The sequence below is a fragment of the Miniopterus schreibersii genome (assembly GCF_964146895.1).
Source record: "Miniopterus schreibersii genome assembly, chromosome: 17".
Taxonomy (NCBI): Eukaryota; Metazoa; Chordata; class Mammalia; order Chiroptera; family Miniopteridae; genus Miniopterus; species Miniopterus schreibersii.
In genome coordinates, this window is record NC_138117.1 from 7,762,777 (window position 1) to 7,781,093 (window position 18,317).

An 18,317-nucleotide genomic window follows, 5' to 3' on the forward strand; every position below is an offset into this window, starting at 1 on the left:
AGGCACTTAGGTTAAGCCTTTAACTGTAGGTACTTACTTTTTAAAAAAACCCAAATGCATTATTTTTTACTTCTTAGTTTTCCCAGCTGTTTAATTAGTTTTAAGATTGACAGTTTCACTCTCGCTCGTTTGTGTTGGCCCTCAGACCGAAGGGTCCTGGGTTCGATTCTGGCCAAGGGCACGTACCCTAGTTGCAGGTTCCATCCCTGGCATGTGCAGGAGGCAACCAATCGATGTGTCTCTCTCATTTCGATGTTTCTCTCTCCCTTCCACTCTCTCTGAAAAGCAATGGAAAAATTATCCTGGGGTGAAGATTTAAAAAAAGAGAACATATATTTTCCTACAAACCTTTTCCTTTCCTCTATTCTAAATTTTATCCATTTAGTCCTTTAAGAAAAAAACTGTAGTTAACTTTTCTTTTGCTTTTTCCTTACCTCCTACATCTACTTTGTCAGAAAATTTCACAGATTTTACCTCCTAAATATATTTTGTTTCATTTCCTCCCACTGCCTTAGTTAAGGATTTCATCATTTCTTACCAGGATCATTGGAATAATCCAGTTACTCTTTCTACCACCACACTAGCTTCTGCGCCTTGGTTTAGCCAGGAGACTACTGCATGAGTTAACGTGCTAACATCTGATAACCTCCTCTTTTCTATAGGATATGAGTTCAAAATGGTTAGCATGGTACGTGAATCCTTTGAAAATCTTTACCCAACTTTCATTTCTGGCCTCTTCTGCCACTCCTGAGTTTCATCCTGATTTTCTGTTTCTACTTAATTGTTTTCTGTATTTTATTTTGTGTCATTTAAAATTTTTTCTTCAAAGAATTATGATATAAATAATTCTAATAAGTGAAATAATGTAAAAGGGATTTTGTATAACATAAAAGTCTAGAAAAATGAGAATAATTTTTTATTGTGGATACCTCAAACTATAGATTCAATTATATAATCTAGTGCCATCTAGTGGTAACTATGTTGAGTTTTCTTTATGTGACTGACTCCCTGGGGGACTTTAAATGCAGTTTGACACCCTCTTTCCCTGCCTGCTGTCATTACACTGCCCAGTAGATCTTTGAAAATCATACTTACCAAGATTTTTAAAGCTCTAACAGGTTCTGATTTTATAAATACATTTAAATCCTGTCACAACATGCAACTCAAACAAAAGGGTGTAGGATCTGGGAGTGGAATGCCATATTCAAAGGATTGCAAAGATTTTCAGGTGTCGTTAAATTAAAACTTGAGGAGTTTTGTTCTATTTTTAGTTTTTTTGAAAAGTAACATTAAGTATATAGCTGTCAGTGACTGAGAAAGAATTATATTTTGCTCTCTCACTCTCTTCCTTTCTCAAACAGTGACTTAACTCCTGCTAAATGTCAGCCTGTATTAGGTATTCTTTGCACTAATGAATTGAACTTTCCAGTTGAATAGAGATGGCTGTTTGGCTAACCATTGCACTCTTTTTTTTTTTTTTTTTAATATATCTTTATTGATTTTAGAGAGAGGAAGGGAGAGAGAGAGAAACATCAATGATGAGAGTCATTGATCGGCTGCCTCCTGCACGCCCCCTGCTGGGGATCAAGCCTGCAACCCCGGCATGTGCCCTGACCAGGAATTGAACCATGACCTCCTGGATCGTAGGTCAGTGCTCAACTCCTGAGCCACATTGGTCAGGCTGTATTCTTTCTAGGCTCTAGTTTAACTGAACAGTATGGTATAAGCAGTTGTGTGCTGGTAAATATTTAACAATCACTTCTCAGAGGGAAGGCAGGGGTGGGGGAGTAGGTAGAGAGAGATTAATCAAAGAATTTATATGCATATATGCATAACCCATGGACACAGACAATAGTGTGGCGAAGGTCTGGGGGGCAAAGATGTGGGATAGAGCGGATCAATGGGGGAAAAGGGACATCAGTAAAACCTTCAACAGTAAAGATAAATTAAAAAAAAATAAAATAAAATAATTTATTGGTTTACCTGATTGAAAACTCCAGAAGTACATATTGCATCAGGTGAGGATTGATCCTGAATTTCATATAACATGCATCTAATTTCTTTCTATTTTTAATTATCACTAAGTGGATATTTACTCCATTTGGGGAGACTTCTCCGACTCATGGCCTTAAATTGACTTCTAGTAGCTCTGAGAGTCACTTGAATCCTCAGTCATAACACAGGAAATCAGTGTCTCTGCAAATATCCATCAGGGTCAACAGGCCCAGCTTTGGTCACTGTGGTAGTTATTATGCGGGGATGGTACTCAATTCAATCCAAACCACAGCTCTGAGACCGGAGAAGACATTCCTTCTCTTCCAAGAAAGAAGGAAGAGGGATGGTAGAACGCCAAACAGAAGACATTCAGTGCAGTTGTTTCCAGAGTACATTTTCTGTTTTCTTCATTCAGAAGATTTAAGTAATCTAAAAATACACCTATTTTTAGCTGTTATGTAATGCATTTTTAGAGAATAGGCATAAACTAAAGATTAAGTAAGTTCACAATGTGATATTGTTTTCTATCAGTTACTTTAAGACTGCTGAAGAAACTTTCCTTTAAAAGTGGTAAGAAACCATAATATATTGGGGGGAATTCATATTAAAAAAACATGGCTACATTGAAAAGAAAGTCCTAACTCCAGGTCTAATCATCCTCATGGGCGCAGACATGCCTCTTCACTGATACCCCTCTTGTAATGTGGTGTTTAAAATAGAACATCATGTTTGAAATATTATCAAACCACACAAAAACACCTGGTGAAATTTAACAGCCTTCTCTAACAAAGCTTAGGCCCGCCAGCGTCTTCCATCACATTAGGTTTCTACTTAGTTGGGGCCTCGCTTCAGCAAGCATCACCTTCTTTTATTTTTTGTAACAGTGTGGGGGACAAGCTGGTAAGAGGCTAAGAGAGCTTTACTGAAGGGAGAATTACTTCAAGGACAGAACAGAATTATTAAAAAGAGGGTGTTTTATGGAAGTTTTGCTCTCTGGGGTACAGTGTTAATTTCTTCACCTCAGTAAACCTTCCTTAAAATGTCCATCGTATTTTAATGTTTTTGGGTGTGTAGGGTTTGGGACACACTATTTGAGGCTGGGAATGAAGTGAAAACAACTGTACCCCAAGATATAAGTGTATATTTACCCCTGTTGAAGACAGTCACTTTGAAGACAATCTGCTGAGTCCATTTTACAGTGTTTTACTGGTCTTAAAGTGTTAAGGAAATGAGAGTGTCTATCTTAAAGAGATACACTGCAATGAGTGGGGCTGACATGCCTAATTGAAGCAATGCGGTATTGGTGTCGGGAGCTAAGAAACACCAGCATATCGTGCTGGCATGCAGATGTTAGGTGCTGTTTTCTCTGCCTGGGAAAGAACATTCTGTTAACTGGAAGATAAATTGGTTTCTTTGATTTAATTGAGCCAGATAGGAATTGCAGATTATGTAGAAATAATTTGTCAGTTTCTTCAGCTTTGTATCAAGATATATATATCATACTATGTGTGTATTTATTGGCACATAAACATGTAGGAGTTATATAGGAAAAAAATCTATTACCACAAATACTGGTATAATGAAGATTCCAACATTTAAATGAAATAGATTTTGTGTTTTGTTTTGTCATGGTCGTTTCTCCAGACAGTACTGTATTTATTTGTCACCATGAATTCTCTTCCAAGAAAAGCCTTGTTTAGCACATGCTTTCATTGTACCTGTCCCTCTCTAAAGTAACTTGGTTGAGTTGTATTCTTGCGCAGGTTAGTGACAGGCTAATTGACAGAGCTGTAGCTCTATTTTTCAAAGATTCTTGCTGTTCTGTTACTAAGAAACAGCTTTTTAAAAATTTTTATTTAACTCCTCATCTCTCCCTATGTCAAGCAATGTAGTTTTCTCTGCATCTCTGAAAACAACCACTTAAATTCTCAAATTACTCTCACAAATCAACAAATAGCATAAAAGAGATTCAGTAGGTAGGAGAGTGAAGAGGTTGATATTTTCAAGATTTATGCACTGAAGGAACATCTTTTGCTTGTTTACTTAAGAGTGGTATTTTGGGTAATTTGTGAGTTTATTTGTCATGGTAAAATACAGGTAAGGAAAATAAGTAGGTGAATTTTGGCTAATATTACTACTTTTATATTGCAGATAGCTGTCCAGTTGGGCAAATGAGATTATTTTTAATGTAGTGAAGAAAATCCCTTGTTTATGTGGCTTTATTTACTTATCAATAAATATTTATTGAGTACCTACTATGTTCCAGGCATTTGGGACTTAAGTGACCAGAACAGTGATTTCTGCCTGTAAAACCAATGCACCGGGAAACAGTAAACACAGCAAATACATATCATGATTAAAAGGTGATAAGTGATATGAAACAGATAAAAAAGTAAAGCAGGTTAGGAATCGGGATTGGGAGTGCAGGAAGTAGAGACGGAGATTGAAATACTAAACTTGGTATTCAGGGTAGGCCTCCTTGAGAAAGTGAGATTTGAGTGAAGACTTGAAGGAAGTCTCTACTGATATCTGCAGGAACAGCATTCCAGGCAGAGGGAACTGCCAGAGCAATGGTCCTAAGCTGTGAGCCTGCAGGGAAGCTAGATGGCTGGACCTGAGGGAGCCAGGGCGAGCAGCAGGAAGAGGGCCAGTGAGTCATGGGTGCCAGGTCCCATGGGCCTTGTAAGTAAAATGGGGAGCTACTGAAGGGTTTCAAACATATTAGTGATACAATCTGGCTTACAGTCTTGCTGCTGTATTGAGACCGAGCTGTAGGTTATGGTAGAGTAGAAGCAGAAAGACAAGTTAGGAAGCGTTTGCAGTAATTCGCACAAAAAAATGATGGTGACTTCACCAGGCTTGACCTAGTGGAGGTGGTGAGATGTGTTTGGATCCTGAGTATAACCTGATGGTACATGCAACAGAATTTCCTCGTGGATCGGATGAGCAACTGGGAGGAAAGAGGTACTATTAACTGAGATGGACTATGCTGCTTCCACTTAACCCACTTGACTGTGTCCCACGTTTTAAAAACTGTATTACTCTTTCCCAATAAGGAAATAAACATTTAAGATTAAAATTAACTGTATAATGAATGTTTGGCTTGCAGATAAGCAGAACCTCCTTTTTTGCTTTGGTATATGCCTCTAGACGTGTTTGCTTCCTTTTATGCAAAGAGGTTTCTCTTGTTTGAATAACCGTGGTTTTAGCCCTAACCCAGAATCTTTAAGTCGTTTCTTTGGAATGAACAGAAAGAGGAGGAAATAATGGAAAAGGTGTGTTTAAATTATCTTCTAGTATATCTCCTAGTCTGTCTTTTTTTTTTTGGACAGCAGTTTTGGGAAATATAGTGGTAAGGGGGGTGGTGGCACAATGGGTTACTATAGGGAAGCATAAAAATTAATTTATACTGGCATCTGATCCATAGAATCTTATTATTTTGTTCTTCTGAACAAGTCAATGGATACTAAAGATATAATTATTCTCATGAAGTTTTTTTAAACCCCAAATTGGGTCCTAATAAATTTGAATCCATGGGTAGTACTTACCCAGGGAATTAAATAAAATAAAAAGTTAAAAATGGAGGAAATAGTCCTCAAAGGACAGTGTAGCCCTCAAAGGGTGGGGAGGAGGAAACTGGAGACCTAGAAAGATCAGTAGAGAGTAAAGGGAAAGCAGTCGTGGTGTTAGAAATAGTACAAATGGGAGTCTGGGTGGAAAGGTGAGAGGAGCTAGAGATGAGGTTGATGGTGGAGGAGGTGATTGGCAGCAGAGTGAGCGTTGCAGCTGGGAGAACACTGCCAGGAGAGCTCACGGAGGCGGTAAAAGCAAATGGAAGGGGAAGTGAAGAAGGTTTGCTATCATAGCGTCAGCGTAATGTTGTTTCTGAAGTCTTCTGGACTTGCCAGCGTGGAAGAATCAAAATATTCTGTGGAATTTTTTTTTTCTTTTCAGTTTGTTATGAACTGTGGGGTGTAAATGGTTGAACTTTATTATTGGTTAACATTCCTATGAGAATGAATTATCTTTAATTGTTATTGCATTTCTGCTTGAACAATCTACAAGTCGTTATTAGGAATCTCAGAGGGGAGAAAGGCCTTTATTTTTCCCCACACTCCTCACAGCCTCTCCAAGATCTATACTTAATTCTAGTAAAAAATTCTGTATGAGAACTGCACAAATAGTTGAGTAGTCCCTAGACTCTCGTTTAAACTTGAAATTCGGGACACCAGAAAACAGCGCAGTACTTTTGCACCTCTCCCCACTCTTCAAACACTGGCCTTTTCTTAGTTTTATTTAAGCTTATTGGAATCACTTAAATATAATTTTCAGAAGTGTAATAGTAACATCTAGATAATTGGCTTTTGGTAGAAAGGCATCTGTGGTGCTATCTTCTATTTTTAATTTTTTTGAATGACTGCATAGAGGCATAGAGAGGTTAAGTGATGAAGTAAGCAAGGCTTGGTTTAAACTCAGTGTCTAACCAACTTCGCAGGTTATGGAACACATTTTTAATAAAATTTCTACAGGAACTGCTATTTCCTGCCCCATAAATCCTTTGGGGAAGCATTCTCTTGAATAATTGAAAAGAAATTATAGAGTAGACCTGTTAAACCACCACCATTTTCATTATCAGTACACATTTCATACTGAACGCAGTGCAGTAGACTTAACAACAAACACAATTAATTTTGTTATTTTAAAAATGTTGTAATTCATATAGGGGAACATGACTTACAAATTTCTGAATCTGTCCGTTTTAAGTATAGTGTCCAGAAATGCCTTGGATGTAGGATGCATTTGGTGTTCAGTATTGTGAGGCACTAATCAGCTAAGCACCATAATCCTCCTTACAGGGTACATTCTTACTTGACCTGGAGCTATATACAGCCACATAGAACAGCATTAAAGAATAACCTTTTCCATAGCAAGCCCATTCCTAGAGGATTTTATGACTCCCATCCGTGAATGAATGTTGTTTTATGTGTAACTTTTTGGTAATTGACTTTTGAAATAAAATGATTGTAAGCAAACAGAGACATTCAGATCTGATTAAGGATGGCTCCCATGATTTTTCGAGAGCTAGGATTAAACGAAAGCACTGCCTGGCACTGTATTAATGTATTTTTGTCAACATGATGCTTCGTACTCGACAGATGTGCATTGGTTGAGCAAAAGGTAAAACTCTATGTGTTAAATATGGTGATATGTAATATAAAAATCAATTTTGTTTTTTTAATGAATATAAATGGTTTGCTGTGTTAAAAGCTTTTTGTAAGAGTTATAGGAATGGAACCAATATATTTCATGTTTTACAAGATTGTATACGTCTTTTAAATCCTTGATTTAATGTGTCTTAACAGCTTCAAATTTCACCATTTGATTGCAGAGTTATGTTTAAACTGTATGGTTAGCATGCATAATTGAATTAGTAAGGTATCATTTTAGTATATTTAGCAATATCCATGCAGTATAAAACTTTAAAAAAAGATGGTCTTTTTTCAGATTATTGAGCCTTTAAATGTCTTTTTGTTTTCATTTATAAAATCACAATTTTTAAATGATCTCTATAATGAGTAGAGATTTTCATATACATAGCACTTAACTGTAATAACATAAAATTTGAATTTACAGAAATTACTAATTTTTAATTCTTCACTCTACTTTTAGTGTCATTATGATTTCTAAAAATTATGTAGATCTTAAGAGTTAAAAACATATGAATATTAAAACTTAAGTTTCCATCTAATCATTCACTGTCCTTATAAATGTTTTAAGATGTTTACTAGATTATATTTTCAGAAACTGGATTATTTATAGTATACATGGTCAGTACTGATATATACTGGTCACGTAATAACAGAAACCACATAGGATTGTAAAGGTTATAATAATTAAAATAGAAACTATGGTAAAAGCATGATGAATTACTATACAGTATGTATGTGATATGAGATTGCCTTTGGGAAATTGGGAAAGTGACTTTAATTGGGAAAGAATCTTTTTATTTGGAGTTTCCCCATCAGTCAGTATAATTTTTAGACATAGAATTTTAAAGAGACTAATTGGTAGTTTCTTGCTCAAACTATTATGCCCAGTCAAGTGTGAATACATAGTTAGACTATTTAGAAATAGATTGGTGGTTAGTCCATATTACAAAAAATTATATATGAACAGAATGCTTTTGATTAAAGTAGAAATAGTACATTTCTATATGTGATTTTTCTATAAACTGGTTCCAATTAAGATGACTGTAATATAGTGAAAGAGAAAATAATTCTAACAGCCTAGATTTCAATAAAGAGAAGATGAATAGATATTAGATTAATATAAAGTGAATATAAATATATACTGATATTGTATTATCGGTCAGAAATAGGGATTGACAGAATGTGGAGCAGTAAAAATTAAAGCATTATATATGATGTCACAAATACATTTTATTCTAAAGAAAGACATAATTTTGGATTCTGCCAGTTAATTTCTCATGGTCTTTGAAGGATTAAGTGAAATATAGCATCCTAGATGAATCGCTCCATTTTTGTGAATTACAATTTATGGGTTAAATACCGTTAAATGCTTCGTGAAGTTTAGGGAAGTTTATAAATTATCATTATATTATTTTACCTATGAAATACTAACAAATTTGATAACAACAAATACTAAGGCTTGTTATAAAGGCCAGTAGCGAAGAAAGAGATCAGAGATACAGTTCGTGAATTTTTATCAGTTCCTGAAAAATATGTCTAAGAAATATAGCAGTTTTAATTCAAAGGAGAGAGTATCTATATGCAATAATTCACAAGATATTTATTGAAAATTGTTTTGAGAAGGTATTTTAATATTTGGGAGTAACTAATGTTAGATTCCTCATTGATCAATGGGGGAAAAAAATGGGACATCTGTAATACTTTCAACGATAAAGATAAATTAAATATATTCCTAGAACAAAATCTTACCTTACTTCTAGCGTACCTTTACTATACCGTAAGGTAACTTAAAGCATATTTTTAAAAACCTAATTCCGTGGGAAGGAACAGTGACACCGGTTCTCCCAATTTCAGTGTCTCGGCCCCTGTTCTGTTTTTACGTAAACCCGCCCCAGGCCGCGTCTGCCGCGTGATTCACACGCTCGGGCACATTTCCTAGTCCCTAGACCAAAGCGATTGCTGGAGTTAGTACTGAATTCAGCTCATGGAAGGCGCTTAGGTGACAGCCGAGCGTCCCCCTCCACCGGCAGGGGCTCGGTGCGCCGCCGCGCTCGCGCGTGTCCTCACCTCTGCTCTCCTTGGCTGCCTAGGAGACGGAGCCCGCCCGCGTCGCGGGAGCCCGGCCGGCGGAGCGACCGCAGGGAGGCGGAGGCGCACGCGCAGTATGCCCCCGCCGGGAGCGCCATGCCGCGCTCTCCGTCTGACTTCGCGGACCCGCGGGCTCCGCGCGAGCCGCAGCTCTACGGGGACCCGGCTCATGTGAACTACAGGGACGCGGGCTGGAGAAGTCACAGGCACCCCGACGACTACGCCCTGGACGACGAGGACGCGGAAGGCAGGGAGGAGTACGAGAGGCAGAGGAGGGAGGAGGAGTACCAGGCGCGCTACCGGAGCGACCCGAACCTGGCCCGCTACCCCGTGAAGCCGCAGCCCTACGAGGAGCAGATGCGCATCCACGCCGAGGTGTCCCGGGCGCGGCACGAGCGGCGGCACAGCGACGTCTCCTTGGCCAACGCGGAGCTGGAGGATTCCAGGATCTCCGTGCTGAGGCTGGAGCGGCCGGCGCGGCAGAGATCGGTGTCCGACCGGAGAGCCGCCATGGACAGCCAGCGGTCGTACTCCATGGAAAGAACTCGAGAGGCTCAGGGACCCAGTGCCTACCCACCAAGGACCACGAACCACAGCCCCCCCACCCCGCGCAGGAGCCCGATTCCCGCGGACAGGCCGGAGCCGCGGCGCGCCGACTCCCTGCGGCGGCAGCACCACCTCGACCCCAGCTCTGCCGTGAGGAAGACCAAGCGGGAGAAGATGGAAACGATGCTCAGGAACGACTCCCTCAGCTCCGACCAGTCCGAGTCAGTGCGACCTCCGCCGCCGAAGCCTCACAAATCCAAGAAAGGAGGTAAAATGCGCCAGGTGTCCTTGAGCAGTTCCGAGGAGGAACTAGCGTCCACGCCTGAGTACACGAGTTGTGACGATGTGGAGATTGAGAGCGAGAGCGTGAGCGAGAAAGGTAAGCGGCGCGGTTCCCCGCGCGGTTCCCGTCACGGTTCCCGCCGCTCGGCTCCCGAGGAAGCCGCTCGGTTCCCGTCACGGTTCCCTGCGGTGGTTGGAGAGAGTTTTGTTTCAGGTTGTACTTCGAGTAAACATTGAAAAGTTAGATATTACTGTCTTTATTTTATTTTGTAAATATATCTTTATTGACGAGAGAGAGGAAGGGAGGGAGAGAGAGAGAAACATCAGTGATGAGAGCCATTGATCGGCTGCCTCCTGCACGCCCCCGACTGGGGATCGAGCCCGCAACCCGGGCCTGTGCCCTGACCGGGAATCGAACCAACATCTTCTGGGTCCCAGGTGGATGCTCAACCGCTGAGCCATGCGGGCTGGGCTGCTGCCTTTATTTTAAAAGTGTTTCAATGGTGTTGGGCATGTGAAGGAAATTTCAAGTTATAAAATGTGAACATCCTCTATAAGTCTATAAATCTGTTGATTTTTAAAATTGTTTTTTTCTTTGTTTCTGAAAATTTTCTTCTACCGCTGGATTTCATATTTTAAAAAATCCTATTAGCTAAATAACTTTTTTTGTGTTTCCTTTTAAAAGTAACAATATGTTTACTGTAGGACATCTGGAAAATTCCTCAAAGTGTAAAGAATGAAATACAAGCTACCCACAACCCTGTCCCCCAAATATAACCACTATTAACATTTTGTTGTATTTCTTTCCTTTTTCCTATGCACATGTTATGATCGTTTTCATTTGATATCATTGTATCCTTAGCTTTCCTCAAGCTATTAGATATTCTTCAGAAATATGTTTCAAATGTCCACACTAATACTCTAAGGATTACCACAAACTGTTCCTTTGTTTGGGGGCCTTGCAGTTGCTTCCGATTGTTATTATAAATGATATTATAATGGTCATCTTTATGCAAAATTTTTTTCTGTATCTCTTAGTATTTCACAAACACATATTTGTGCTTTGATTTTTTTAAAGCTTTTCATTCAGATTACCATCTCGCTTTCCAGAAAGGTTTTAACTCTCCATACTCCTGTCACATGCTCTCATCAAGCCAGCAGGCCTGGGCTCCGGGTGCATGTACCAAATCTTGGCCAGTTGAATGGACCACAAACGATGCTATCTCTTTGTCATTTTAATTTTGAATTTGATTGTGCAGTTGAATATTTTGTATGTAAATTGATGTTTTATATCTTTCATGAATTATCTATTCATTCCATTTATTTCTTCTGCCCATGTTCCTATTGGGTATTAATTAGTTTTTGTCTTAATTGATTTATTAGAGCTTTTTATGTGGTTAGGATTTTACCCATTTAACTATCATCTGTTCCAAATGTATTTCACATTTTGATGTTTACCTACTACTTTTCTTTGATCATTTGGAAATAATTGAAATTAATATAGTTAAATCTTTGCATTCTTTGGTGACTTTTTTTTCTATTCCTTTTACTCCCCAGAAAACCTTATTCACCCCCAAATTAAATATTTAACTCTATTCTCTCACGATTTTATTATTGATTTTTTAACTTTTAACTTTGTAATCTTTCTGAAATTTATTTTGGTGTATGCCAAAATACCCTAGATAGGTGAGTCTCTAGTTCGAATCCCTTGTACCACTCTCCCCATCTCCACACACACAACTCTCTGATACTCTTTGAGGAGCAATTGATTTCTTGTTGATAAGAATGAACAAAAATCAATAAAGGAACTCAAGAAGGCAGCTGGATGTGGAATGTATATAGAGTCATTTTATATTTTTATGAAAAATAATTAGTTTTAAAAATATAAGTGAAAGGCAGTTTCCATTCTGAACTAAAAACAGAAAATGTGATTTAAAAATAAGTAAGAAATGAGGGGTCCTATATGAAGAAAGCTACAAAACTTAACTGCCTCACATGAAGGAAGGCTTGAGTAGAGATTCACTTCATGTTCCTAATTGGGAAGGCCAAATACCATAAAGATGCATGTTCCTTTCCAGTCATCTTTTGGGGTTAATAACATTTTAGTCATAATCTTTATTGGTTCATTGAAGTATCCTATTTCTAAAATTATACTGAAAGGTGCAGAGGAGGAAAAACAACTCTTTTTTCCTTCTATGCATCTTAGTTTCATTGGCTGGGGCCCTATAAATTAGACTGACAAAAGACAGATTAACAAGAGAAAGACAAATTTATTATCATGTGCATTGCACATACATATATGGGAGCACTTAGCTATGAGAAACTCAAAGGGGTGGTTAGAATTTGGGCTTATATAACAAAAGAACAATACATTTTTAGAGAGGACAAGGCAAGGGAAAAAATGACTCTGTGCTTCCAGGGGTGGCACATAGTGGGAACTGATAGAAGACAAGGGCTAATTTTAGGAAGGTTTGCTATGTAGACCCCTTTGGTGCTTGTGTAAGGTGCTACACGCAAAGAACATTGGAAAGCACTCTCTAGTTCACAGGTTAAAGAAATGTTTTCCCTACACATTGAATTTAGTGTATGTTAGCTCAACTCTGTTATCCTTCATAGATAAAATTTTTAAAGTCATTGTCTCCAGTGGTTCTCAAACATCAGTGAGATCATGATCACCTGGTGGGCTTGGTAAAACGCAGATTGCTAGGCCCCATTTGCAGAATTTCTGACTAAACGTTGGATGGTGCCCAAGAATTTGCATTTCTCATAAGCCTCAGGTGATGTTGATTATGTTGTTTTGGGGATTTCACTTTGTGAACCATTCACCTATACACATTTTCCCCTACATGTCTCTCTCTGACTCTTCGATTACTTCAATTTAATTTTAATTTTCATCATTCTACCCAGAGTGCTTTTTCTAACATTTTCTTGATCTTCAAGTTGCCATATGAAATACACACCTTTCAGTTCTCTATTGTACCCGATATGTAGAAATCATTCAGTATAGTTAATTTCTCCTGTTTAGGAGACTCTTCTGTTTGGTTTTGAGACTTCCATCTCCCTCCCTCCTATTTTTTCTCAGAATGTTTTCTCTTAGTGCCTCTGTCTCTGTCTCTCTCTTCTTTTTCTTTTTTCTTTCTTCTCAAATCAAACTTCAAATGTTAAAATTCAGTCTGGGTCCTCTTCATATCTTACTTTATTCTCTGTTCCTAAGTGATCTACTTATTCCTGTCTGTGTGGTAGTAATTCCAAATTTATGTCTCCAGCTCAGACCTTCCTTTGAAGCTTTAGCATAGCTTAACGAATTGATTTCTTATATGCCCACTTGAATAACTTATGGGTATTGCAAACAATATATCCAACATTAATCACTATGCTTAGTAAATTCTAAGATGCATGCTTTTATTTTTAATATCTCTGAATCTTATATACAATAACATCTTAGATTTTATGAAACAGTCATTCCTTCCTGCTCCTTCAGGAACTAATACAGTGCTCTTCCTCCAGTCTTTTCTCTCGTAAATGGTCTTTCCTTACATTCATTTGTTGCCAAGATTCTCGAATCTTTCTTAATATTTAATTATACCTCCAAAACACCTCTTAGTTCCCTCTTTTCATACCATGTCTACTGCCATCCCCTTTGTTAAAGCCCTCACCACCTGGCCCATGGATTGTTGCAAATGCCTTCCAACGCTTGGTGTCTTCCAATTCAATCTCTATTTAGTGCTTAGATTGATCTTTTAAGAATGTAAATCAGTCTATGTCATCATCTTAAAGTCCTTCAAGGAATGAAATTCACAGTCTTTAACATGGCATAAAAAGGCCTCCCTAAGCTGCTTGGTGCTGCCTCACCAGTCTCCTGTAGCATCGTACTTGCCCTCATTCCTTTTGGTTCAGACACACTAGTGTTCTACTATGTACTTCTTCCTGGAATGCTTTCCTCCACTTCCCGTCTGCCTGTCTCCTTACTTGTCCTTCAGGTCACACATTTCAGTTCTCATCTTTAAACATCACTTCTTTAGAGGTGTTTGCTGACCCTGAAATTTAAATTAGGTCTTATTATATACTCTCAGTGTTTTGTAATTTCCTATATGACACTGAGGACTTATTTATTGTGTTTATCTCCACTCTGTTGTATATCTCATTGTTTTACCCCATTCACTAGAGCAAATGGAAGGGGTTTAGTAAGTACTTTTAAATAAATGAAAGTATGAATAGAGTTTAAAAACATGTATGTGCACATACAGACTAAAAATAAATTCTTTTTCAAGTGTAAGGCAAATAAGGAGCATATACATATGGGAAGTAGATATTCATTCTTGGTTGCCAGTTGTACAAATTATCTGACAAAGTTATCTTAAAAGAAAATTTACTTTATGAGAGTGCAATTTCTGAAAAAAAGTTGAAAAATTGTTTCAAAATAATAATTTGTGATATAAGTAAAGTTTATTTTATTTTTACTAATCGCAATTGAGTGGATCTCTTTTGTCACTTTCATACAAAATTATTCTTTTGTGTAACCAATTATATTTTTTATCCATCAAATATTTTTAGGTTTCAGCATTAAAAAGAATATTGTACAACATTCCAGGAACAACATTTAATTGCTTGGCTTTTTGTTACAGTGGTCATTGGCAAGCCACTGTTTAACTTTTAAAACGTTCTTTACTCTTTAGAGAATAATTCATGTCTGTAGACCAGCATGGAAAATATAGCATGAGCAACAGACATAACCGATAGCCTTTCCTTTACAGAATATGTAATTTTTTTCATTTTGGTTCCTGTTTATTATTAGCCTTTTCTCTTCTTTCAGGACTTTCGTTCTGTAGGGTCTGTCTAGAGATCATAAACTTTATATTCTGCATTCTATAAATTTTACTCATTTGGAATCCCAGCTTTCTCTTGGTATGTGTAGTGAGTACTACAGGGTTCTTGAAACCAGACAGTATCACACAGTTTAAAATGTTTGTAATGTCTGTCCTTTCTTTCGCCGTCTCCTTTACTGCACTCTTTTGTCTGTCTGACTCTCACAGGAGACATGGATTACAACTGGTTGGACCATACGTCTTGGCATAGCAGTGAGGCATCCCCAATGTCTTTGGTGAGACATGTGGAGCCTTACTGTTTAATTTCTGTTATCATTTTACTTTTACTTTTTTATTTACACCTTTGCATGTTTTCTTTTTTGTATCTTTTTTTTTTTTTTTATCCCACACCTGTAGGGGACAGTCAAAAGGGAAAAAGAAAAACTAGTGAGCAGGCAGTTTTGTCGGACTCTAACACCAGGTCTGAGAGACAAAAGAAAATGATGTACTTTGGTGGCCACTCTTTGGAAGAGGATTTGGAATGGTCTGAGCCTCAGATTAAGGACTCTGGGGTAGATACCTGTAGTAGCACAACCCTTAACGAGGAGCATAGCCATAGTGATAAGGTACTGAGATTGTGGAGCCTGCGTTTTAACCTGCTCATTCGGTCTTCGTTTGCTCTCTGTCACTCATTCAAACAGAACATAATAAAAGGACAGGGCATTTCAGGGGTCAATGTAGCATTTTTTAAGGTGCAGAAAAGAAAAACAAAACCAAAACAAACGAATCAAAATACTTCTTGCTTGCTTTGCTGTTTTTGTTGTTTGACGGCATACCAAAAAATAAGTAAACGAAATGAAAATTAGGAACAAAGGAATATTTTGTCTATGGTCGCATGAGATAATTTGGTAATGTTATTATAAATTACAAATACAAAGAATTTCTTGGATTGGCTTATTTGATTGCTTGCATATATTTTCCTTGGGATGAAAAATTATTAATAGTTTGAATCCCAGGCAAAAGGGAGATAATTGGGTCTGTTTGCACAGAAAAAGTTGTTTTTCTTTTTTCCCTTTCACTGTCATTTTGCTCTTTTCTTTTATTGTCAGCCTTTCAATGTAGCATTAATTAGCATTAGAACCATTGCCATCTGCTTTGGTATTTATTATTTTTGCTTTTAGTGTAGTGAGACTTTTAAAATCTTATTACCATGTAGATGCGATTGACTGGAACTTGTCTTTTGCCTGCTAAATTTTGCATGAAGATGTGCATGTTACTTTTAAGATAACTGTGAAACTGTGATTACACAAATCATTTACTGTGTTATTTGACATATAATTCATAATGGAATGGAACGGTGTGATTTATAAAGGGATTGGTTCTGCCCTAAGAGATAAATTCTTAATATTTTCAAGGTTGTTTAGCAATGGATACCATTGAATTATCTAATAAAATTAATTTACTAAATAGACCAAAGATCTGAAAGAATCAATGAACCTCCAAAAAGTGAGAAATATAATCAATCTACACCTTTGAATTAGGCCTATTTCTCCCAGAATCAACTGGAAAATTATTGGGGCTTATATATTTCTTATAAATTTAATCTAGAAACTTATTTCAAGAAAGCCCTCATTATAGGTTTGAATTTTGTGTTTTATATAATTTGACCTTTTAACTTTTATTGTAATAAGGTCTCTCAAAGTATTCCAAAAGTGTTTGAAGATTAAACTTTCATTTTTAAGAGAGTTTAATTTTATAGAATTTCAATTTATCTTTCCTACCTGTGAATTTATTAATCTTCAGCATGTATATAATTAAATTAGGGTTTGAATATATTTTCAAGATTTCTCAGTTTTTGTAGAGCTATATAACTTCAGTATTGTGTCAGAACACTGTAAGAATTTGAAGTAATTTGATTTTGAAAAAACTTAAGATTATAAAATTGAGGTTATAAGCACAATGTAGTAAGCCTTTTTGAATGCAAACTGGTTTGTGTAATCATAATACTTTGGAAATCTGAAATTTAGAGAGATTGTACAACAAGGCATCATGTGTCATAAAAACATTAATTTTTTGCTTTTGATGCAATGTCAGCACCCAGTGACATGGCAGCCATCTAAAGATGGAGATCGTTTAATTGGTCGTATTTTATTAAATAAGCGTCTGAAAGATGGGAGTGTACCTCGAGATTCAGGAGCAATGCTTGGCTTGAAGGTATGTGCTGAAATATGTAAGACTTTGTACTACTTTACAGATTTATCAGAGAAGCAAAAGATATAATAATTCTTTCTACCTATACCAAGTTAGTGGATTTTCTTTGCATTTTCAAGAATTCCCAAATATTTCCCTTATTACCCACTTCTTATATTCCATGTTTTATTTAAGAAGCTGCCATCACACTACCACAATACTCGTATGTATAATTTTGGAAATTATAATGAGTTATATACTTGAATCCTAAATACAGTTCTCAGACTTATTTCACCTATACAGTTTGTCCTTTATATCTATATCTGTGGTTGTATTCTATTTAAATGATGGTTTTATTCAATGACTAAATATGCAAACTTGAGAAATGTAATAATATGTGTATTATATAGGACTATAATTTTTGCATTAGTGTAGCAAAATATTTGTGTCTATTTGTGTGTATGTGTGTCTATGTGAGAGAGAACACTGTTTGAAGTCTGGAAACTCAAAAATACTTAATGTTAAGAGATTTAGTATAAATATTAATTTATATTTTACTGTAAAATACCATACAATTTTTTGGTACTTATACCAGATATAGTTCTGTTTGGTGTATTTATTTTTTGTACACCTGTATGGTGAATTAAAAACTGAAATGAAAACAGAGTAAATGTTTTAGAGTTAAGCCATTGCTACAGAAGTTTTCCTGTAGAACATAGAGATATTAGCAGATTTGGGGTGTAAGTGGAATTGGGCAACTAACATTTATTGGGTGGCTGGCACTCATCTGGCCGTTTTACATCTATCATTTTGTTTAACACTCATGATAGATAAAAAAAATAAGCTTAGAGAATTGTCATAACTTGCCCATGGTCACAAGATGATGATGAGTGGGGATTTAGATCCAGATCCTCCCAGTATAGTGTCAGAGCAGCATAGTATGGGTGTTAGGAAGTCTTGGCTTGATTTCTAGTTATGGCAATTACTAGGTTTTATATGACATTGGTCAACTAAACTTCTCTTAGCCTCAGGCTCCTCATCTGTACAAAGGAGATAACAGTGTTTACTGAATTGTTATAATAAGATTAAATAAAGCAATATATAAACATTTAGTACGGTGCCTGACATGCTCTAAGGTTTCAATAATAATTATAGTCAGTAATATTATTACTATTAAAATTTATCAAGTCAAAAAATAAAA

At 36.9% G+C, this 18,317-nt stretch overlaps 1 protein-coding gene across 26 annotated transcripts in view; it reads left to right on the forward strand.

Moving 5' to 3' along the window:
* RIMS2 (regulating synaptic membrane exocytosis 2) overlaps window positions 1–18,317 on the forward strand; it is a 215,843-nt gene that overhangs the window by 73,226 nt on the left and 124,300 nt on the right. For 15 of the 26 annotated variants that reach the window (XM_081117158.1, XM_081117172.1, XM_081117165.1 and 12 more), the window contains 3 exons: window positions 9,296–10,218; window positions 15,155–15,222; window positions 17,021–17,140. In XM_081117158.1, the coding sequence (XP_080973284.1) occupies window positions 9,296–10,218; window positions 15,155–15,222; window positions 17,021–17,140 (1,111 nt within the window). Of the gene's footprint in view, window positions 1–9,295; window positions 10,219–15,154; window positions 15,223–15,343; window positions 15,553–17,020; window positions 17,141–18,317 lie in introns of all 26 variants that reach the window. The other 11 variants (XM_081117164.1, XM_081117163.1, XM_081117162.1 and 8 more) reach the window with 1 other exon arrangement.